Here is a 24,769-nt window from a genome sequence, read left to right as displayed (position 1 = left end):
CTCGCTCATCTCTATCAGTAACTCTTACACTGGGGTTAATGTGAGGGACATGATGGGATTAATTGCTATTAATAAGAGGCACATGGAGTTACTAAACTGTCATGCACAGGGCCAGACTTTATGTTGCTTGCTCAAGAGTATCCTGTGCCCAAAACTTACATGTACTGGAGGAAAATAACAACTCATACAATGTCGTATATCGAAGTATATTAACCTGAAATCCCTCTGTCCCAAAGACACTATGTACAGTTTATACCAACACCGTATAGCGGCTGAAATACAAATTACATTCAACACAAAAGTCTCATGTGCTCTCAGAATTACAGCAACAACAAGATACACAGTTACATTTTATATCCCATACCTTATACACAGTACGAAAACCTTACCCGCGCCTGTATATATCCACTTCTACAATCACCGCAGACGAAGTCGCGGGTACCAGCTAGTAGATTCTATAATGGAATTACATGAATAATGGTAGAGAGATTACTTAGTGGCAATTTTGCCTTTTTATATGAGCCAGTGAAACTAAACAAGACTTTCAGATATTACGAGCGGTGGGATTAGTAAGAGGATGTGTATTTCTGTGCGTGTCTTCACAGGTTTTCTACTTGCTAAAAATACATCAAAGATCCAAAATGGAAAAACATATTTTCTGAAAGAGGAGCCCTTATTTAGAAACTGATGCTGAAAACCTGGGAGAGATCAGACCATTTCACTAGAGCATCTGGTAGTTTTTATGTCACACCGAGACATGGATTAAGATCAACTAATAAAGACGACCTAACTGGTTCATGCTGCTGGGATATCTTTTTGAACTTTGAGTGGGATCTTTTAAGATTACCAGAAGTCCAGCACCTGTTCAGGAAAGAAAGATTTATCTTAAAATACTACCCTTATGCACTTTGATATAGTCATACATGTCCCGGGCAAAGAAGGCTAGTAAAGAGTAACTTAAAGGGGATTTCCAATGAACATAATAATTCTGTATTCATCTCAGTAGGGACAGTCTGTTGTCTTGATCTGTTGACTTTCTATACTCAGAAACCCAGCCGTGATATCCTTGTTGTGGTCGGATTATATTCTTGTCACCACTAAGGGCTCATGCACACGGAGTTAACGCGAGCGCTTTTTAGCATAATACACGTGTATAGAATACACGTGTTAAACTAAAACTCCCATTGACTTGAATGAAATTTTTTACACGTGTAAAAAACATGTAAAAAAAATGCGCCAAAAAACGCGACTCTTTTTTGACACGTTTTTTACACGTGTAAAAAATTTCATTGAAGTCAATGGGAGTGTTATTTTAACACGTGTAGCCTATACACGTGTATCATGCTAAAATGCGCTCACGTTAACTCCGTGTGCACGAGCCCTAAGACAGTTAGAGAAAACCTTTAAGGCTAAGAGTCCATTCACACAGAGCTTTGTGGAGCTGATTTTGATGCTGAATCCGCCTTCGGTCTGATGAGTCCAAATTTGAGATCTTTGGTTCCAACCACCTTGTCTTTGTGCGATGCAGAAAAGGTGAACGGATGGACTCTACGTGTCTGGTTCCCACCGTGAAACATAGAGGAGGAGGTGTGATGCTGTGGGGGTGCTTTGCTGGTGACACTATTGGGGATTTATTCAAAATTGATGGCATACTGAACCACCAAGGCTACCACAGCGTCCTGCAGCAGCATGCTATTCCATCCGGTTTGTGTTTAGTTGGACCATCATTTATTTTTCAACAGGACAATGACCCCAAACACACCTCCAGACTGTGTAAGGGCTATTTGACCAAGAAGGAGAGTGATGGGGTGCTACGCCAGATGACCTGGCCTCCGCAGTCACCAGACCTGAACCCAATCGAGATGGTTTGGGGTGAGCTGGACTGCAGAGTGAAAGGAAAAGGGCCAACAAGTGCTAAGCATTCTGGGAACTCCTTCAAGACTGTTGGAAGACCATTTCAGGTGACTACCTCTTGAAGCTCATCAAGAGAATGCCAAGAGTGTGCGAAGCAGGAATCAAAGCAAAAGGTGGCTACTTTGAAAAACCACTTTCACACTTTTTTGTTTAGTATATAATTCCACATGTGTTAATTCATAGTTGTGATGCCTTCAGTGTGACTCTACAATTTTCATAGTCATGAAAATACAGAAAACTCTTGAATGAGAAGGTGTGCCCAAACGTTTGGTCTGTACTGTATGTAATGTGAAATTCTCATCTTTGTTTTCTCTGTATGAGCACAGGGCAGGCAATCGCACTAGTCACTTTTGTCGGCCAAACTGTGAAATCTGGCAGCTGGGAATTTACTAACATAGACATTCATGTGTGGCCACAGGTGGTTAAACTCTCCATTTGTTCCTTAAACAGGCCATATAGGTGACATTGCCGAAATTACCCAAGTTCTTTTAGATGGTTTCTACAATCTCTAGTACGGTATTTTGACGTTTGCTGTCATAAAGGGTATTTCTGCAATGTGTGTAGTCATCCTATCTATAGTCATCTGTCTATAGGGTGAGGATCTCTTCTTATAAGCAGGACTCTGGGAAGAGTGGATTTGAACAGGATTAGGCTGAGACCCCACATTGTGGAAACTCTATTTTTTTTTTCTTTTTTGTTGCAGATTTTTTTGAGTCAAATCCAGGAGTGGATTGAGCAGACGGGAGAAGTATAAGAACTTCCTATATAATTCCCATTCCTTTTGTAGCCATTTTTGGCTTTGGTTCAACAGCAACAAAATAAGCTGCGTTTCCGCAACTTGGCGCCTTAGCCTTAGGCTGCTTTCACATGGAGTAACACTCCACTCATTCTGACATGTAAACACTTGTCAGAGTGCGCAATGTAAAACAGAATCCCATTGACTTCAATGGGTTCGGTCTTACGCGCGCTACCCATTGAACTCAATGGGAGGCTTTTTTAACTATTGCTTCCAATGTGATACGCGCGTTTCACATTGAAAGCAATAGGGAAAAAACCCTCCCATTGATTTCAATGGGTAGCACACGTATGCCGGCACCCATAGAAATCAATGGGATCTGGTTTTTACGCGCTCATTCTGAACGAGTTTTACGTTCAGAATGAGCGGAGCTTCGTGTGCAGGCTCCCTTAGAGTGGCTTTTGGCTGATTCTACACACTGTGAACACAAAGCAAAATTTCCTGTAGGGAAATTCTGCAGCATACTCTTCTGAAAGCCACCACCCAAAATCTGATTTATATTATGTTCACACCTGTGTTCAAGTTGCAGTTCGGGGATCCGCTTGGGAACCCCATGAATAGAAACCTAATCTGCTTAAAAAAGCAGTAACCCTGAAACCTGCTGACCGAATAGACTCTAATGGAGTCCACCGGGTTTCCGCCCAAAAAATACTTGCAGTGTTTTTCTCTCTGCATTTTTAAAGAGGTTTTGGAGATGGAATCCCCAAATGGATTTTAATCGCTGGTGTGACCCCAGCCTTATTCAGTCTCCACAACCATTCCACTGCAGGTTGCAGTGGCTACATTCTCACTCCACTGCCACCTACAATACAAAACAAACTGAAGAATGGCAAATCAAGGTGTAGCCTTATTCCCCAATCATGTGGCATGGCAGATGGAGCCATGCGTGATCATATTAGGGACATGTAAGAATTTCATGTGCTAATATACAGTATCTGTATGCTGTATTTTACCCTGAAAACAATACAGAATATTTTAACAACATAGCATGTGATGGACCTTGACCTATGAAATCAAAGGCACACGTACTAATAGGAGTCTATTAGTCTATGACCCTTGTTTTCTCCTTCTTGTTTCTTTGTTGTAGATATGAGTGGATTTTCTTCTTAGAATAAACTGATTTTCCAAAAAACTAACCTAGACACATCTTTATCTTGGACTAGGTGCAGCTGGGGCAAAGACTGGTTCTGTAAAGTAGACTCTGCTTTTCCATGTGTTTTTAATGGCAATAGACCATGTTTCCCAGCCATTTGCAAACAGTGTCTGTCTGGCAGGATTTCCTGGATACAGCAGACAGTAGAATCGCTGAGGGCCAGCGTTTTGAACTCCTTACGATTAGCCTGGTTATGAAGGCTGTTTTACTTTTTCATGGGTTATGCCCAGCTTATTACAGGGATAAAGTGCTGTACAGGAAAGAATCCTCATTATGTAACAGTGAATCACTAGGTACAGCTTAGGTACTGAGGTATACGGCAGCCGGCAGCCATTTACTAGATAGAACATCTGAGACACGGTAAATTGATGTTCTTATATTTTTTTTTCTTAAAAATCATTTGAAGGGAGTCTGTCAGCACTAAAAACACAGTTAAACCAGCCCTAGTACCTTATAATGCTCAGAGCCGTGAGCACAATTCTAGAATTTAGCTTAAGGGGAGTCTGTCAACTCCAAAAACTTTATTAAAACTGCCCCAGTAGCTTATAGTGCTCAGAACTGTGAGCACAGTTCTAGAATGTAGATTAAGGGGAGTCTGTCAACACCAAAAACTTTATTAAAACTGCCCCAGTAGCTTATACTGCTTAGAATCGAGAGGGCAGTGCTAGAATTTGTTTTTAGATTGGCCGATTGATTTTCACCCCCCAAAACTTGTGTTCCTATGTAAATAAGCTAATGGTGCATTGAGTGTTCTGGGGCTGCTGAGTATCTTCCTGTTGCTCAGTACCCATCCCAGCTATACTAATGTAATCAAATTTTTGTCCCGGCACCTACTGAGCAAGAGGAAGATCTTGGCCCAATCTTCGTCTGCCCCAGACTACTGCCTGATACTCATTTGCATAGGAATTAAAAGATTTTGTGAAAATCCAGCAGCCATTCTATAAACAAATTCTAGTGCTGTGGTCATGGCATTTAGCACTATGAGCTACTGGGGCTGGTTTAATAACGTTTTTGGTGTTGACAGACTCCCTTTAATCTACATGACAGATGCTTATTTTACATGTACAACTGAGGCAGCATGTGCATATACATTAGCTGGAAGTAGGTGGATAGTGGAGCAACCATTGAATTAACTGTTAGTGGACTCTTGCTACGATAATGAAGCTATACACACATTTTAATACATATTACATTGTAGGTCTGGGCAAAAATGAACCAAAACCAAACATCAACTGGGAAAACCAACTGGCTATATCAGTTTGGTTACTATAATTTGTGTGAGGTTCTACCTACACAGGGGTATAACTTGAGGTTGTGCAGAAGGTGCAGTTGCACCAGGCCCGAGAGCCTTAGGGGCCCATAAGCACTGGCATCAGTATTGAGAGACCCAAAGATTACCTTAACCACACTAAAGTGGATTAAAATCCTTAGTACCCATAGCCATCAGTATCAAGAATTCGCTGTAGAGATAAGGTAGGGGGCCCCAAACAAAAGATTGCACCCGGGCCCACAAGACTTTAGTTATGCCACTGTACCTACAGGTTTTTTTAACTGAATATTTCTCTTCAGACCCCAGAGTGTAATAAGCGAAGGTGAACAAACATAAAAAAATAGTTACTCACCTTCCCTGGGCTCTGGTGCGACTCCCTCCCTAAATAATTGTCATTAATCACAATCTGGATATTGTATCATTTGAAAGGTAAAATCTATTAAAAAGTAAAGAAATTTAGGAGGCTGTGGCAAATTTTGTTAGTTTTCTATACCCAATAACTTGAAGAAGCACCCCAGTTAAAAAAAAGATGTTCCCTCCATTTAAAAAAATGAGCCTGTGTGTAGTTAATGTTAATAACCTGCTGACAGCTTTATTGTGAAGTTATGTGCTCGCCTCCAAAGCACTGATCTCCTGTTTTTCTAATGTACACAGTGTTTTCTGTATGAACAGAGGTTAAACTCACAGTGCACGTCTATTAGAGCCTCCATATGTCTCCCTTAGACTTACATTTTAACACTGTATCCATCAGAGGAGCAGAAAGAAACAATTGCTCGAGAGGGGAGCATATAACATCTCAATAAATCTTCAAGTAAGTTGAAGTAAGTAACAATAAACTACACATTTTCAAATGGAGGGGACAAAAATTTTTTTGGAGTGCTTCTTTAAGATATGGCCTACTTGAGGAGGAGACTCCAGATGGTGTGTGCCTACAGGATACTGAGATGTATTTCCGGCACTGATCATATAAAGGGAGTGAATGTAAACTTAGTAGTGCAGCCCAAGTCAATATTAATTGCAGCCAAGCCTCGTTCAGCCTTTGGCAGTGAAGTGGTTAAGAGTTTCCCAAGTCTAAGGTTTGGGCTTTGGGAATGATTAGTGTTACTGCTGTGCCAGGACCTGCTTTGCACAAATACATTTGGAGTACTGGTGCTAATTTTCCACAGAAGGGACTCGCACTGTCAGACAGCTGAACTCTCCAAGACCTCTTGTATTATCTGCTGGAAACTCTGAGCACGGAGAGAACTGAGTTTGTCACTGACTTGGAAAAAGCCCCTTCACAAGTGTCAGGAATCCAACCTGCCAGACACCTTAAACTGAACAGCAGAGGGCTCTTCATTAACCCTATACGGCCCGGCTCATAAAGGACATTTTATTGTCTTCACATATTGTGAAATAAAGCAGAGTCGCGATGTTAACTGAGACCGATTAGAAATAGCTGACTTTCCTATTTTTCAGACACGTCGCCATTTTACAACTGCTTTTATTATACTTATATACTTGTATATATTATACAATTTTCAAAACCAGATAATGGTGGTTTGTGGTGCCATCTTCTTATCGACTTTAAAGGGCCTCTCAAGGGACTGTTTAATGAAACACTTTCTACCTCTTGGATTTTATTTGTGTCAAGCCTCGAGTTTCAGGGCTGGTTCTAACCCAGTGTCATATGATTGGAACCAGAACCCGAACCCAAGTCGATCCATCTCCTTTCTCGTGTTCACAGGTAGTTACTTATATTATTAGGGCTGGCACAATAGATCGTTGTAATAGTAAAACCGGTCCCCATAGAACAAGTAACTACCTGTAAACTTAGGAAAGAAGGGAAGATGCAGATCGTAACCAGCCTGGAAACCCAAGGCTCAACCTAAGTAATACCGTGGAGAAGGTAAGTCGGTAAACAGTTCCTGGATAACCACTTTAATGGTCAAAATACACAATAATAATTATTATTATATATAATACCAACATTTTCTGCAGCACCTTATAATGAGAACTGCGTAAAAATCCAGTCTATATGATCTGGTATGTCTAAGACTGAATTCTTAGTGTCTTAGATCTCTATGATACTACCAGCCCTGTTCATTCAAGTTACAGTCGAGCTAGGACGTGTGGACATTATACAGACTGTATTTCTGGACCCATCCATAGGTATGTGAAGTCGACCTCAGGTTAAGGCTTCACACTGCAGTCTATCCATGGCAAAAAACCAAACCCAGATGAAACTGGTTGATTTGTGCTATGGTTTTCATAGGTGGATCACCATATGGATACCCCAGGTTCCAGCCTTTGATTTGCACACAGCAATAATTAACATGCTACACAGGTTTTTATCTGCAGAATATGGATGGGACTACACTTGTACTGTACTTTGCAGTGGTTCAGGGCCAACAATACCATCCCAGCTAACTCACTAGCCTTTAGTGTAAATGTGAGATCACATTCATAAAGTCTTTAACCATACTTACGGGCTCCTAAAGATTTTGTTGTGTGGAGCGCAAGTTGCTCCCTGAAACCTTTTTCCATAACCATGCCCTCTTCTCGCCAGCCATACCACTTTTTATTGGCCCCCATTTATTGGCTATGTATTACTGCTTTTTGGGATCCTTCTGTAGCCCACAGGAGAATTGCCAACTTTTACAGGAGTGTAAGAGGTCTCCCCTTTTTTTCCAAGCCTCTGAGATGTTCCAAGAGTTGATAAGTATGACTTAAACCCTTTTGGCACCGCTCAGAAATTTTGTAGCTGTCATCGATGTAAATGTCAGTTTGCTTACGATGTTAATGTCAGATTTTCAGGAACAGATATCTCCACAGGGATTTGGTACTGAGCCCATAGTACACAGTCTTTTTGCTCTGGAAATCTTATTCTAGTCTGAACTCAGACTTCATCAATGGGAACTGCCGTGTCATAATGATTTCCCATCATTTCCGTCAAATCTTGATAAAAACCCATTGCACCCACCTTTACGTGTCTGTCTTTACCTGTACTAGGATAAGCTGCTCCTCTCATCAGGTGAGAGCAGCTCCAGGCCATGTTTCAAGTGCACTGTGTATACTTTTCAGGACCCTAAAAAAGCTTCTATCACCTTCATAGAAATGGAGTTATAGCTTCCAGCAACTCTTTCGGGCTTTTATGTGTAAAGATTTGCTATACCTGTATTAGTTTTCTGATGATTCTTCTTTTATCTTTTTTTTTGTCATGTTATTGGTAAGATACTGAGGTCTTCGAAACCAATATATAGTTATGACTCAAGTTACGAAGGTCTCGACTTACAGTGGTCATCCTTAAGGACCGTTGTGTTGCACATGCGTTATGCTTTACACTGTGGTTTTAGATGATGTGATGCAGGTCCAGACCTCATGGCCTAAGAGTGCAGCAACTGTTTCCATGTTTTATATTTAACAGTCTACCAGACAGAATGTACAAGCTGGAGATCAGGCCATCTGTCTCATATTGAGTGGACACCCATTGTAGCCCATAGGGAGCTACACATGGATTCAGAGGAAGCGCGGTCTAAGTGGAGCACTTATAGTGAATGGGGGTAACAGGGCCTAAGCTTCTCAGCTAACTTGGTCATTCTCCCTTTGCAGTGTTTGCTGACCACGTGTACAGTGCTTTGGAGCCTGAATTTTGGGTGAGGTTGGAAAAAAGTTACCGAATCTGGCTTCAAAATAAAACGATTCATTATTTTCTATTGCATTGTACAATTATTATGTACAATTATTATTACTATATAATTAATTAGATGTTTGGTTTTTGCATTTAGAGAAGCATTACTGCTTCTGTACAACCATGCCTGGACTGCTAGCCATTCATGAGTTGGTTGCAGAGAGTTATCAGCCCTGTGTGTACTAACCCTGAGGATCTTCTGTAGTGCATATATATATATATATATATATATATATATATATATATACTGAATGAATATAACTTGGGGTTCTTACTTTTTGGAGGTAACACAACGTCTTGGGCTCTTCAATGGAGACATTATTAGCTTCTCTGCTAATGAGGTACAGACATTAGCAGTCTGTTTGAGGGAAGGAACACAATATGAATTGTCTATTTCAGTTTCTGTCCCTTTGTTCTTACTCCTTGGGCCCCGTCCAGATCTTAAATGTTAAATTACCAATAGAAATCAAAGGGGGTTTTGTTTCCAAATGTGTCATTGGTTACAGTGTTAAGTCTGGAGCATTCTGTATACTAACAATGAACTCAGTCAATAGCTTGGGACTCAGCTAGATTTCTTTAACTAGCTCTTATCTGGATATCTGCAAGGAGCTGGTTATTTACTGCCCACACCATTCTCTTCTCTCTATGGAGAATGATCTGGAAGCGATAGCTTTAAAAAGTGAACTTGTTTGGAAAAATCCACTGTACGGGTTGTGACGAACAGCAGATCTTCAGTGCAAGATTTCAGAATTAAATGTTCCTTCAACTTTTGACTCTTTCCAAACGATTTGGAGTAGAGAGAGAATATACAATAGTTACAATACACAATTACTTTAGCAAAGGAACATCCAACTGGAAACTTACAAGTTGAATATATTTCTTTTTGTCTTTTCTCTGGATGTTTTCCTCCTTGTCTTTCCAGTAGGCCTTCTTAAAACTCAAATACAGGACTTATAACTCATCATGAACACATCCTATTGAAAAGAAACGTAATAGTAGGAATTTATTAAGACTGTTTTTTCCTATGCCATAATTAATAAAGTCCCTGACTGGCACGAGGTTCCTGAATTATCAAGAGGCCCCATCAGGAACTGAACTCTACGCCAATCTGGAACTGGCATACATTTTCTATATAACTCATGTCAATTTTCTGGTAAGTGTTATAATTTGTAGAACTGAGACATTCACCGCCCGTCTTGCTCTTGGACCTGCTCTGTCCATTTTTGGAAAAGGTGGCAAGCGAGGTGCAGAACAAATGATATGGCACATCTTTGGTGCAAAAGGGATCCATGTACCACAATTACACCCATGTATGCCAGAAAACAGGCATTATTAGGTTAATAAATTTTCCCTAATTTTTAAGATCCCATATAACTATTGATCCCAGAGTTTCTTGGCTTATAAATATAATGACAAGCCATAACCTATAGAAGAACAAATCCACATTACGCAGAATTACTATTGGTTTTACTTGCAGATTTGAGCAGGTATAAGGCTCAGCACATTACAGTATCAGTGGATGAGATATTACAATATTGCTGCAGAAATGGACTTGTGTGGATTATAAAATCTTCGGCATGTCAATATTTGGAACTGTTGCGGGTTTTCTCCATTGACCTCAGTGAGTAAGACAAAGTCCACGATAAAATATTGTGGATTTTACTGTGGATGACCTACAAATCCACACCAAGATCTAATTTTAAATTTCCCCGAAAAATTTGCAGATTGAAATCTGAAAATTCTTAGTTTTTTGGATTTTATTTGGAAAATCCTCCACGTGTGAACTTCCCTTTAGAGAGCACATTTATATGTCTTCATGGTCTTTACCAGGGTGAATGACAACCCTTATGGTCATTGTTATGACGACAATCGCTATTTACCAGCCAGCATTTTAGGAGATATGGCTCAGTGAAATATGAAACTAGGTCACAAGAGAAAGTGGAGATTTTAAGTTAGGATACTATACCAGTATATATAAATATAGTGTGAATATGTCCAGATACGCAGTATAACTACCATACCGTATGTCTTCATTACTGTATATACTGGTGTACATGATGGTTCTGTGCTAGTAGTTAGTAATGGCTTTGAAGAGGATAAATCCATTTCTAAACTTGGAAAGGAAAGTCTGACAGCTGCACTTAGAGATCGGTGCAAGGTTCCCCCCCCAGTTGTTTTCAAGGGTACAGTGAGGAGCCACCCAGAGTGCTTTGCAACAGCTGTAAATGTGTGACGAAGGAAGAAGTTTATAAAGTGTGCCAACAAAGTATTTTAAGAGCAGTCTAAGAATAGACACAAACAAGCAGCCTTGCTGGAATCTTCACCTCCATGCTGGGACAGGCCACTCTGTATGGAGGTTACTCTGGGGTTCTTCATCTTAAAATCACAGTTAACCAGTGGTAACGTTTAGTATCTGACATAAAGGAACACAGATGACTGAAGTAGCCATTGGGAATAATCGCAACGTGAGAATCTGATGTAAACAGTGTGTTAAGACTATAAACTTTGATATATGTAGGTCTTAATATCCTTGCATAGATTTATAAGCAGTACATAAATTACATTTTCTACATAAATATTCAGTTAAAGGTTCATAAAAGCAAAACTGTCTTATTAATAATAGTAATAAACATATATTTAAGCTAGCATATTTGCTATTTGCTAGGGGCAAATGTCGCCTTGGCCCCAATATAAAGATTTTGCAATAGAGTCCAGAAACTAACCCCTTATTTTCTATCATTCAAAATATTTGAAAATCCAAGAGTACAATGTGTACTACTAAAATACAATGGAGTTATTTATTTATAGAGGATTTCTGGCCCCAAATGCATGTTTGATACAGATGAACTATCCAACACCTGGACCCTGCACCGATCATCTATTTGGGCATCCTTTATGAAAGAACAGATCTGCTCCTCTAGCGAATCCCACACACATTGCAGAAAAATATACGCATTAGAAACGCTGTGATTTCCGAAGCCAATGCGATTTTGGAAATCACAGCATGTTAATTATACCTACAGAATCAACGGTACTTTCCCTATAGGTATAATGGAAGCTGAAAGTCTGCCAACAGCTATAATAAGAGATGTGCCAAGGAACAAACAAATCTATTAAAAAGCTCTTAATAAATTTTGAGCTTCTTCATTTAGTCTGCATGGCATAAATTGTGATAAAACTATTGTCCCACACCACTAAGAACCACCTACTTTAAAAAAAAAAGTGACAATAGTGGAGTGAAATATGAAAAAGTTACTGTTTTTGCACAAAAAATGGGATTATGCAATTTTTAAAAAACTTTTTGATGCCAAAAGTCTGGTGCACATGGCTAAATAAAATCTGTACCCTGGTAAACAATTATAATGCTATTAATATAATATAATGCTATGTTTTTATCCATAATACAAATGAGCAGTGGCCCGCATATAAACAATATTGAGAGCTGATCTACGCGGGTCCTGACATTTGCACTCCTAAAATTAAGGATAGGTCATTATTTTTGGAAAGATGGATGGCCCATTTAACATAAATGGTAGTACTGTCTCAGAAGACCAGTAATACCCTTGACCAGCTCTCGTGTGCACCAGCCATATCATGCTCAAATCAGCAATTTTCTGTAAATTTTCTGACTGATCTTTGTACCGCTCTACATTTGTAAGATTATTATGCTTTAGCTCAGCCAGTATTTTTAACTTGTTACCAATTTTCTTCAAAGGCCACCTTAGACTAGATGTCAAGCTTTAGCACAGACTTGTTATTGATTTCTTTCCCTGTGAAGCAGAGCTGGATGAAGGGAAGTGTTGTGTGAGCAGGAAGTCAGAAAGTTCTGTCCGCAGTCCAGACTGGAATACACATGTATTTACCCCTGGCACAGAGTGCACCCCTGATGGGTTGTTGTTTCTTTGGAAGATCTTGCTGTACATGGGTGGCTTTAGAAGCCTTCACTGTACGAGTTATACGTCATCGTAAACCAGGGGGTCACTTTCTATTTCAGTTTCAGGAAATGGTCTCATAATGGTTACGTAATTGAAAGATTTATTCATCACAATCATTTTTTAGCTGCTGATGCTGTGATGAAATTTAGCTTTGATGTAGTTTTATAGTTAAAGCATTACGAAGATCAAAGGAGTTCTCTGGTTGAAAAAAATATCAAAACTAAACACCCTATTAAGGACCCCCCAATCATCTATTAGCAGATTGAGCAACTACAAAGAGCCTCTTTTAGCTCTGGATGACCTGACATGTCCATGCACTACATGGATGACACGGTAATTTAAATGTGGACTATGTAATTCATCATTTCCCCAGCGGGAGTGCTGTAGGAGAATTTAACTTGCTGTCAGATTCTCCACTAGAAATGTCATCCATGGCACACCAGTTTAGCAGTTGATTCTAGTGAATGAATTGCTTAATGTTAAGGCCCCATGTTACAGAAACACAGCGTTTTTTTGTTGATGATTTTGATGCAGTTTTCTGAGCCAATGTACTTTGATGTTTCCCTTTCCTTTAATCCATTACTCACTTTGGATAAAAAAAATACAGCAAATTCTACAATAAAAAAACGATGAGTTTCCGCAGTGTGGGGCCTTAGACTAAAGAACTGTTTGAACAAAAAGGTTTTTTTTTACAATTATATGCATGGTATGACAAAATTAAAAAACAGTGCTACTCGCCTCCACTCTTCCCAGTCCCTTCCTATGCTGCCCAGGTTCTTGCAATTCTTTGGGTCCTGGTTCTGCTTGACTTTGCCATGACATTACTTATATGGTGCAGAGAACCAGCCACTAGAGATCAGCAAGAACCTAGAAGGCATTCTGATAATTGTTGTAAAAAATCTTTTTCCTGGACAATTCCTTTAATATTCTCGCTTTACATAAGGTGCTCTTGGTGTTCTTCCCACCCAGATTTCTTGATCGTGTGATAACAATGGACGAAAACAGCAGGGGACTTGGGTGGATAATAACAACAGAGGGTGGAGCAGCACCTGTCTATACAGGCTGTGATCAACAACTTTATTTTAGGATTCATTTACATGTTTCTTGGCACCACTTCAAGTCACCGGGCTCAATTGGCCATGTATGTGTTCTCTGTGGGTGGAGGGAGGACACCTCTGGCACTGGTTTAACTCGCCTTAGAATAAAAGGATGGGGCATACTTAAATCCAACTGGCCAATCCTTCTCTTACTATATATGTTTGCCATAAGGGGAGTGTGGGGTGGACCAATATACAGTAGATGGTCAGAAACAAGAAGGTTCTTGTTTATAAGCTGTCTCTAGTTGGGAGAAATTAGAGATATCATTTTATGTCCTTAAATTTCTACTATGTTACTATTGAACAAGGGCAGTCTTACCAACTGGTGTAGCTTTGGACGTATTGGTAACAGGCTCTCTTTAAATGAATCATACTCTTAAAGTCATATAATATTTATTAGGCTAGAGTAACATACATAAAATAAATAATACATGTACATATTATAAATATAGAAATAATAGCTGCTCAAAATAGACATGGATCATATTATATAATCACCGAAACTTTGATCTCCTTATATGCCTTGGTTATTACCTTCACCACAGTTCCTCGATTCTTGTGCTGGACATCTATGATATAGAGAGCAATGCCCATGTTTATGAACTATAAATGGGTGCAAAGAACTATAACCACTGATACTCAGCCATGTTTTATTTGGATATTTTTTGTATATTCGCTATTGAAAATCCCAGTATTATACATCCTAAACTAAATATTCCATGGTAGAAACATTTCCCATTCTGTACGTCTGCTTCTCTTGCCTTTGTGTCTTATGTTCCACAAACCAGATTGTAGGTTTCAGCATAATCGACTTTATTATTCTATTTACAGTAGTATAACTAGGTCACCGGTGAAGAGTTTCTGGTTCTTCTTGACACTCCAGCTGAGAACAGTTGAGTCTCTTACAATTGTGTTAATGTGACTTGAACTGTTGAAAGATATAAGTTACGTCCCAGATATACAAATATAGAATAGAACATAAAAATAACAAAATAAGGGCTTGTTTGTGCGGGAGGCCGTGCTATATAATTACCTCTTTGTGTAAGGTGCTAGGAGAAGTCTTGTAAGGTTCTGGAACTGGTTATATCTCTTTAGCGACTAGTCTATGATAGTAGTGTAATAGGACGTCATGGGATCTCCTAGCAGAATCCATCTTGAACTTTAACCTAAAAAGAAGCCAGTCTAATCTAATAGTTGTCAGGATTTATAGTAAAGATGATGGCGCTAGTGAACATAGTCACACCCTTAATCTCTTGGGACTGGTACTAGTTTGCACCATGTCCTTCACAAAACACTAGGGGTAGTTTCTCATAACCTTGTTTGTTAACATTTTAGGACATGGGAGAAGGGATTAGTGCACAGGCTCTCACCATTCTTCAAAATGAAGGATGCAGCTAATCTGATCTAGATCCCCTTTCTCAAGGGGCCCCATAACAAACACAATAAGAGCAGCCTGGCCTGGCTCCATATGGCATATACTATTGAGTAAGAAGTCAGATTTTTTAAAATTAATAGAGGTAATAGAAGTTACATTTGGGAATATAAGTGAACAGTAAATGCAACTTCAGCAACTAGTGCCAGTCAACTGCTGCTAATGCAAATAAATTCATACATTATAGGAAGCATAGAGTCTCACAATAATATAGTTTTGTCTCTATACAAATCACTAGTCAGGCCACACATGAAATACTGTATACAAATTTACACATCTGTATGTGAGTTGAACTAGAGCGGGCGTAGAGGAGGACAACCAAGGTAATTCCGGGAATAGTTGGTTTGCAAGGGCAGAGGAAGGCTATCAAACTTAGAATTTTTATGTTTAGAAAAAGATGTGTAGATATCTTATGAATGGAGGTCTGTCCATTGATCTTATTACACTTAGGCCTGTAGCCCAGCATGGCGGTATGTCTTCTCTACACCAAGTGGAGAGAATGTGTAAACATAATCATAGATGACTTCTTTAGTGTAAAAGCAGTGAAACCAATGGACTCTCTGCCACATAATATTATGATATTGATGCATTAAACAAGTCCATAGGGACCGTACATGAAAATTATTATATTACAAATCATGGTTACTAGATTTCTGGAGATGGGGTGTTGATCCAGGGATTTATTTTGATTGACATATTTGTAGTCAAGAAGAACATTTGTCCTTAATATAGGGCAACTTGATCTCTCCTAGACTTGAATCTATTGAGTGACCTGGGAAAACAACCAACATTAAGACTTGTCTTATTTTTTTATGTTCACTCATGTGAACAGTCTATCAAAGAAATTGACATGTGAATAGGCCCTTAGGAATGCAATGATTTTATTGCAACTATATGACAACCATTATAAAAAAAAACAGCTATTGCATGGCCGTTTTTGACAGTTGTGTAAAGATGACCTTCTTCTGGATCAACATGGCTGAGTGTACTTGTCTTCTTTTAACCCTATTAACAATGTAAGTACATAACACAATGCTGAATGTTATAAATAGTCTTATTAAACAGCATAATATAGCTACCAGGAAAATGAAAAAGATAAAGTGTCATATTTATCTGTTTTTATGGTTCTGTCTAGTCTGTTTTGACTCAACAAGAGGAGCTGTCCTTGTGCTTTCTGGTCTTTGTATCCCTGCCAGCCTTAAGTGTATATATGGAAAATAAACCAAAACCCCTCCTGCCTCTAGTTCAGTGGAGTGCCTGGTAGATCACGGACAATTACCGCTACAGCGTGTATCTTTCCTGTATCGGGTGTACTAGTAGTGTTATCTTATGTTCTCCTTTTGTCTGTTTTGTTTGTATGAGACATTCAGTCATGTGTTATGTTATGTCTTTGATGGACTGTTTATGTGGGTAGCACAGAAAGAAACTTCAGAGAAAGGAGTGCAATTGGGAGCCTGAAATGATTTACCTTTCAGGAATCTACACTTGTTGCATACAATTCCCCGAATATACATCTATTCTCAGAACGAATCAAGTAAGAGGGAACAGCGGTGCCATTAAAGGTCAGATTCTGTTGTTTTTGCATTTACTACTGTCTAAACTGCATTCTGCCTATAGGGCCACTTAGAACCCGCAGCTTTACTGCCATGATATATACAGTAGTATATTGAGTGATTCTAATTATATGCAAATTTTGCTAAAAATATTTCCTTAATATGCAAGTTTCGCTTCACAAATCTTCAGCTTACCTAATAATCAAGTCTAGATCCCATAGTGCAATCTCAGTTTTTCTTTTGTTAATAGTTTACTTGGGTAAACTAGTATTGTTATTGTACTTCCTCCTGCCTGATTCATTATCTTTACTTCTCAATGGCAGACTAGCCGGTTTTTCTCCATGTCCCAGAGGTGCGGGCAGGCCGGGTAGAGTTTCCGTCTTTTCATCAGGTGAACATTTGCAGTCAGTCTGTCCTAGCACCTGTTAGGTAACCTCATGCTAGACTAGGTGTGTTTATGGGTCTGCAGAGCTCAGCACCAGATGAACAGGCTTTAACATGCCCTGTCACCTCCAACACAGCTAACACAGTCAGATCTGATCTATTGCTTCGGACACATTGATAACACTCAAGGAAACTTGACCACCTCGTCTATTTTCACAGTGTACTTTGGACAATTGACAATATTATTAATTTATCCAATTAAAGTTGACATAGAAGATTTTGTGAGTACACTTGTAGATTGTGACTTACTTCTACAGTAATTTTATGCTAACTATGCAAAAAGAGGTACTGTACACTGTAAATATTGTAAAAAAAGAAAAATCTGATTAAAAATGCATTTTGCACACACAAGTAGCTTTCCGTGTAAATTTAATAATAAAACAATCTAATTAATAACATAGGCTGCACATACAAGTTGCATTCCATGTAACTTTGCTAAAAAAAAATCTGATTAATTCTGTGTAAATTTAGTGTATAAAATCTGATTAATAACTCTGTTTGCACACACAAGTGGCATTCCATGTAAATTTAGTAAAAATAATCTGATTAATGTCTCCGGCTGCACAAAAGTAGCTTTCTGTGTAAAAAAATAAGGTTAGTTTCAGATCTGCATCCATTGAACAGCCGGTGGACCTCATTATAGTCGAAAGGATCCACGGGTGTCTGCTGTTTTAGCAGTCCAGCTTTCCATTGTCCAGGTCCCACAGAGGACCAGAATGATGAAGACCTGTGTGCAGATATGAACCTAGCCTTAATATCCAAAATCTGATTAATAACTCAGGCTGCAGACACAAGCTGTTTCCTGTGTAAATTTAGTAAATAAATAAATCTGATTAATAACGCTAGTTGACTTTGGGAATACCATTACTTGTCTCTAAGTCAGACTGGTTGCTTAAGGTACACACTGACATATCTACAGCCATAGGAACCGTACATACCATTGCTATGGTTCTTGAGGGTTGAAGGACCTTCAGAAGTACAAATTCCAGATTCTTTTGTTGACACGGACACTTGGTTGAGGAGCAGTTTGACCCGAGTCCACACTTCTGCATCTTGCAGAATTTTATGTGGGTACATTGCACTGGCAATCATACCTAATGATATAAGGGGGGAAGAAAAATGTTGTAGTTTGCACCTGGGGAGTAAATGAAAGCGTAGGTTAACTTGGGCTTGGAGCCAGTAGCAAGAGGCCCATGCCTGGAGCAGTTTGACTTTTATTCATTTTGGGACCATGATCAGCAGCTGCCTTTTATATGGGGTTGCCAGGCAGTGCCTCTATAGAAACCAGTAAGGCTCCACTTACTATTGCCTATAGATCATGGTCAAAACACCAGTCAGTTAAGGCCTTGTCACAATGTAGTGGGGGAAATTTAGTAAGACTGGCCTTTTTTACGCCAGACGTAATAATGGTCCCAACTGGCACAAGGTGCATATGAATTATTAAGAGGTTCCAGCCTCAGACAGTGCTGAGCGAGGTGCAGAGGAGGGGATGTGGTACATCTTTGGAAGGGTCATGTGCCAAATATACGCCACATTAACAGACATCTATGACAAAAAACTGGTGTAGATGGATTGATGAATTCTCCCATATTATAAAATAGCTTATTCCTGCCGTATTACCGCAATCAGATTATTTTCTATGTACATTTAGGAATAGAGCCTCTCATCTATTATACAGTCAGTCTTAGATCTTGTCTCCATTACATGTGTAAATACAAAGCTGTACTTTCTGTCAATGCGCACAGGACTCAGAGAAAGCTTACATTACAGAATCCATCTGTATAAAGTTTAACTAACACGTATATCATAGGCTGTAATGGTTTTGTATTAAAGCCGTCTGATTGCTTACATCTCAGAAAGGGAAATGGCAGGGTATATAATCCTATCATTATTTCTGGTGTTCCACAGAATGACACATCGCTTACTCAACTGCAATGTCAATAGATTTCCCAACTCCTGCCGGAGCTTCTGCTGGATGGAGTGGGTGTCTCAGCAGGAATCTGGCACATTGCAAGCTGTCAGACAGTAAAGTGCAATAAATGAGTCAAACCTTCATGCGCTTGAGTTTTGTGACATATCCTTCCCTGACTTACCCAGAGGGTGGTCATGCTTTGAAGTGACTGAGTCATAAGATCTTCTCTATTCTACCAAGTGACAAAGCCCCTATCTTGGCACCAGTGGCCATTACTTTGGGTGTCTGACTCTAAGCTACTGTTATCTGTAATTGCAACATGTTTGCATAACAAAAGCCTCAGACTTTTGGTGTCTGCATTGCTTTCTGTTTCCTGGGGCTGTCTATACAGAGAAATAGTGATTTGTCATTAAATAAAAGCTGCAGCTTCGCAAACAATGAGAGTGTGCACGGATGCAAAACACTGAGAAAATAAATAACATGACGACTACAAACTAACCCCAGAAATCCGAAAAAATAATCCAATTAAAACTGTGTTTATTTGTAGTATGGGAAAATGATATAACCGAAGCGGTCGAGACAATGTCTGAATTTGTCACCCATGTGTTTCTTAGGAAGGGTTTAATATTTGATGTTCTAAAAAAAAGTTTTTCCCTAAAGGGTTGAACCTGAAATACAAGTTTATATCGCTTATAATTTCAGAGGTATTTTGTTACAGGGGTTGTCCCAATGAGAAAAATCCTTGTCCATATGTCTTATTAGGATATCAGTACCTCTCTTAATAAAGAGGCAGGCTTATCACACATGAGCCCTTGAAGCCTATCAATCCATATTTTACTTCAAAGAGTTTTCTAATCTTAGATATTTATGGGATAAGCTATAAATATCTGATCAATTTTGGATCTAGTTTTTCCTTGACTCCACATAAACATTTCGCTGTTAGGGTTGAGCCGATCTTGAAATTTCAGGATCGTTTTTAAAATCCGATTTCCGATCATTTTCCATTCAAACCCAATCCCGATCCCAATGCAAGACAATGGTAATTTTTTTTTAATAATCGAAGATCGGATTTTAAAAACGATCCTATTCACTACACCGCATGGAGTCCAAAAATTGTTTCAATTTTTGGACTTCACGCTGTGTAGTGATTAAAAAAAATTAAAAAAAAATCCCCCGGCTACTTAGCCCCCTGGTGTCCGCTTACCTGCACAGATCCGCTACCACTCCCTGTTCTTCTCGGTCCGGTCCTCACTCATTGATAGGCCTTCAGAGCGCCGTGTGCGCCCCCACCTCCCTAGGCTAGTGTTAGAAATGGTGGGAGTAGACGGGGCTTATTGTAGCTTAGGAGTGTAGCCACAAGTCCCACCTTCTCACAGCATCTCTAACACTAGTCTAGGGAGGAGGGGGCGCGCAGGGCCCTCTGAACGCATGTCAATGAGAGAGAAGAGGAGTGAGAAGAACGGGGAGCAGTAGCAGCAGCGGATCTGTGCAGGTAAGTTGAGCGACGTTTGCGATTAGATAGATACTACTGTACATTGACTTGTCTATCTACTCTTATGCTTCGTCCCTGCTTTACCGTATACTCAGCTCCGCTACATCTGAGATGTAGCAGAGCCAAGTATATGGCACAGCAGCGAGGAAACAGAAGAGTAGTACACTCCCATAGGAATGAATGGATGCAGCCGGCACGCAGGGGGTTAAGCAGCCGGACGCCGACAAAGTCTGTGTGCTGGCCGCTTCCATTGATTCCTATGGGTACGTGCTATTCGAAACGGGAGTTTCGAATAGTACTCGCTCATCTGATACTATAGCTTTTTCTACAATGATTGGCCAGTAGCCAAGCATTGTGGGAAATAACCTCTGACCTCGATCCCACCGGAAAAGATCGAGATCGGAATTCCGATCGCGATCATGAAATTTACTCAATCGCCTATCGGAATCCGAATATTTCCGATCCCGATCGCTCAACCCTATTGGCTGCAGCTCTCTCCATTCACGTCTATGGGAGCCAAGCACACTTCCTTACCTAACTCCCATAGAAGTGAATTGAAAGAGTTCCTAGGCGGAATAGGGTCGAGAGACATGTTCAGCCGTACATCTATCAGACATTTATGGCATATCCTGTGGCTATGCAATAAATTTTGTAGGTAAGAACAACCCCTTAAAGTGCTTTTTCGGGCTCCAACAGCATTTTTTTATAGTAATAACCTATCCACAGGAAAGACCTTCAGTATGTTATTGGTGGGGGTTCTGACACCTGGACTCCTCATCAATCAGATGTTTCTGCAGCCTTCAGGCACCAGACACTAGTGTTGTGAATAGTGCCAGAAGTAGCTCTGCTCCTATGCAGTATAGCATAGTGTAGTGGTAGTGGTGGTGCTGGGGTATTGCAGTATTGCGTCTACTACTGGCTACCGACCCCATATCACTGACTTCCAGCCCTTTCTACACCAATAGCTTCCTTTGCCTGGAAGCAGCCGGAACAGCTGATTGGTGTGGATGTTCGGGTGGTAGACCCCCACCAATAAGATACTGATGGCCTATTCTCTGCAAAAAATCGGTATGAATAGATGCTATTGGTGCCTAAAAAAAACCTTTAATGTGGTTCAATAAATATTGAGTGAATAATATCTATCTGTATACAGTCATCAACAATGTACAAACCCCGTAGAAACTTGTAAGGAGACCAGGAGTCGGCTCTTATGATTGTTAGTTTGGTATTTGATATTTATAGACAAACCAATGTTTGGTATTACTATTGTTATTCATTAGGGCTAGTTGCACACATTGCAAAAAGATGATTTGTACTAATATTTTTCAAGCTTTGAACTATTGTTTTATCATCTGAATATTTTGCTGGGACTTGTTCAGTTTTACCATCATAACTCTGTTTCTATTTTATTACAGTCACATGGAGAAAATTACAACATGGCAAGATCCCCGCAAGACAATGACACAGCCAATGACTCACATGAACCACCATCCTGTTACCACTTCTACCCCAATAAGTCAAAGATCACTGGCAATGTCCCAACCCAACCTAGGTATGTTTTCCTGACATAGACAAGACTTATCAGGGCAGATTTATCATACATTTCATGCCACAATTTCTGGTGTAAAATGTGTGATTAAAGTTGCAAATTTTGCACTAAAATGTGTAATGGGGCTCATAACTGGTGTAAATTTGAGTTTCTGGCACACGGAGTGTAGGATATGAACCCAATCCACTAAGGGGTGTATGCTACATAAATATTTATCCGTAGGATAGAGGATACTAGTAATTGATGAGCGTCTGACTACTGAGCTACATTCACACTGGGGTAAAACACCCCCATCCCCTGCCAATCTGCAATCTATCTTTGTCCCTACAGATAGAGGATAAATCATTTTTGTAGTATAAGGGCTCGTTCACATCTGCACCCGGCACTCCATTATGCAGGTTTCCATTTCCTGCATAAAACAGAGCAGGAGACGGAAACCTGCAGGATTCTTTCTCCCCCATTCATTTGAATGGGTGAGAAAGATGTCCAGCCGTGAGCGGCGGCGTTTTACGCTGTCCGCCGCGAAACCGGGTTTTTGAATCCAGACACAGAGTCGGACATGCAGTACTCTGTGTCCGGATTTAAAAAAACGGTTTCGTGGCAGAGAACATAAAACGCTCACCGCCGCTCACGGCCAGACCCGGTCTGTGCTTTCCGTCTTCTTGCATGTAGAAGACGGAAAGCACAGAACGGAGAGTAGAACGCAGGTGTGAACCTAGCATAACCTTCCGTAATGAATTAGACACATCTTCACTTTGACACCCATGGGACCATGACACTCATGTAAGACGCCAATCCATGAACCTGCCCCATCCTGAACAATAGTAATTGATATAAATAATTATTCTGGTATATTTATGTGATTATGCAGATTTGATCAATGTCATATAATAGTATATACTACTGTGAACTATTAGGAATCTTTAGTGAAAGTTGTGGTCACATTTTTAGCAGTTCTGACAATTTGAGATGTTTGTTATTGTGCAGAAGGGATTTTCCACCATTTTGGAAAAGAGAAGGATTGGCCCATGCTATTCCTGTCAATGCCAAAGTGGTTTGTAAGGACAATTATCAAAGTGAAGATCATTTTTAACCCCAAATACCTTGAGAACTGAAACATTGCATGGGTTAATGAAGGATCTTTGCTTTCAAATTGTACCCCATCCAAGTATAAAGGAATGGTATATCCTAGCAATATGCCATCCATAGCTCTTTAAGCTGACCATAAGTAGGAAATCTCTGTGGCAGATTTTAAGCTATACGGTCATTTGTTGTATGCAATATCTGGCAAACACTGATCTCTCTCCCACCATAGAAATAACATACTAGATTGAGGTTTATTATTGTTCTCCAGAAAGTGGAAGACCGTTGTGCAAATGACTAACAGCTGACTTACATCTATAGATAGTTTTAGTCTTTAGGTACATAAAAGATGATATAATATGTCGATGATGTATACAAAATTAGCATAATAGTAGCAAATACTGCATTTACTGTACTTTGTAATGATGAACATCTACAGTAAGATTATGATATTGTCATCGATCACTCAGAGATCATCTTGAGACTCTTGCTTGTGATATGAAGCACCTCTGATCCTCAAAATACTAAGTTCCTCCCCGATAACTGCTATTTATTACAGTGAGAGATGTGGGATGATAAATCTGGTGCATCTTATGACAGTGTGGTGCACGACTGGTGAAGATCATTTCTTGTACCAAAGATGAGACACATCCTTCACTTTGCGCCTTGCCCGACACTTTTCGGCAGCAATATGATCAGGGTAGGCCGACACCAGTTTTCTGGCATGAGTTATACTCGAATTCTACACCAGTTCTGGCATAGACTTCTATTCTAGCACATGGGTGTGCGTCTGATTTATTGAGAAGCGGAATCTCTTAATAATTCAGACATGCTTCCTGGTGTACAAAATGCCAATCTTATGTTATATTTGAGTCACTTCCACTTTTCCTGCAAATCCACCAAATCGAAAGACTAGATATGCCAGAATGCACCAGTATGCTCTGTGATGTGTCAATGTGCCACATTTTGGTGCATTTTACACCAGAGTCTAATGGCAACCACAATAATAAATCTGCCCCAATGCATTACCCAGTAATATTGTTAGACACATGACTATATGATCAGTGACTGTTCTCCTGTATATGGTTAGTATCCAATATGTAGCCATTACAAAGTAACTCAGAATTCATGAGCTTCTTGATTTGTCTTCTGGCTCTGGAATATTAGAGAAAGTAGTTTAATAAGTCCGTGGCTTGCATTTGTTTATAGGTTTCCAGTCAGATGTCACATACTTAACCATACGTAAATTTCCAATTGCATCAAAGCCAATGCAAGCCTGCCAACATCCTAGTCGACTTTTCAAGAAAATAATGAAAAATGCAGAGCGAGTTAAACTAATTTCTTGGCCGGCACCCCAGAACCCACTTTGAACTGCTCCATCTTGAAAGAAATGGCAGTCTACACCTATGTCTTTATCCTCCTGATTCCTTTCCTAGTCTTGGAAGTGAAACGTATCTTTCTTTTGAAGG

The 24,769-nt window shown here is 39.7% G+C and overlaps 1 protein-coding gene across 2 annotated transcripts in view; it reads left to right on the top strand.

Annotated features, from left to right (window-relative positions):
* WWTR1 (WW domain containing transcription regulator 1) overlaps positions 1-24,769 on the top strand; it is a 71,920-nt gene that overhangs the window by 23,620 nt on the left and 23,531 nt on the right. For both annotated transcript variants that reach the window (XM_075268863.1, XM_075268864.1), the window contains exon 2: positions 22,084-22,220. In XM_075268863.1, the coding sequence (XP_075124964.1) occupies positions 22,084-22,220 (137 nt within the window). The remainder of the gene's footprint in view (positions 1-22,083; positions 22,221-24,769) is intronic.

The sequence above is a fragment of the Leptodactylus fuscus genome, chromosome 3, assembly GCF_031893055.1.
Source record: "Leptodactylus fuscus isolate aLepFus1 chromosome 3, aLepFus1.hap2, whole genome shotgun sequence".
Lineage (NCBI taxonomy): Eukaryota > Metazoa > Chordata > Amphibia > Anura > Leptodactylidae > Leptodactylus > Leptodactylus fuscus.
This window is presented reverse-complemented; position numbering and strand designations above follow the sequence as displayed.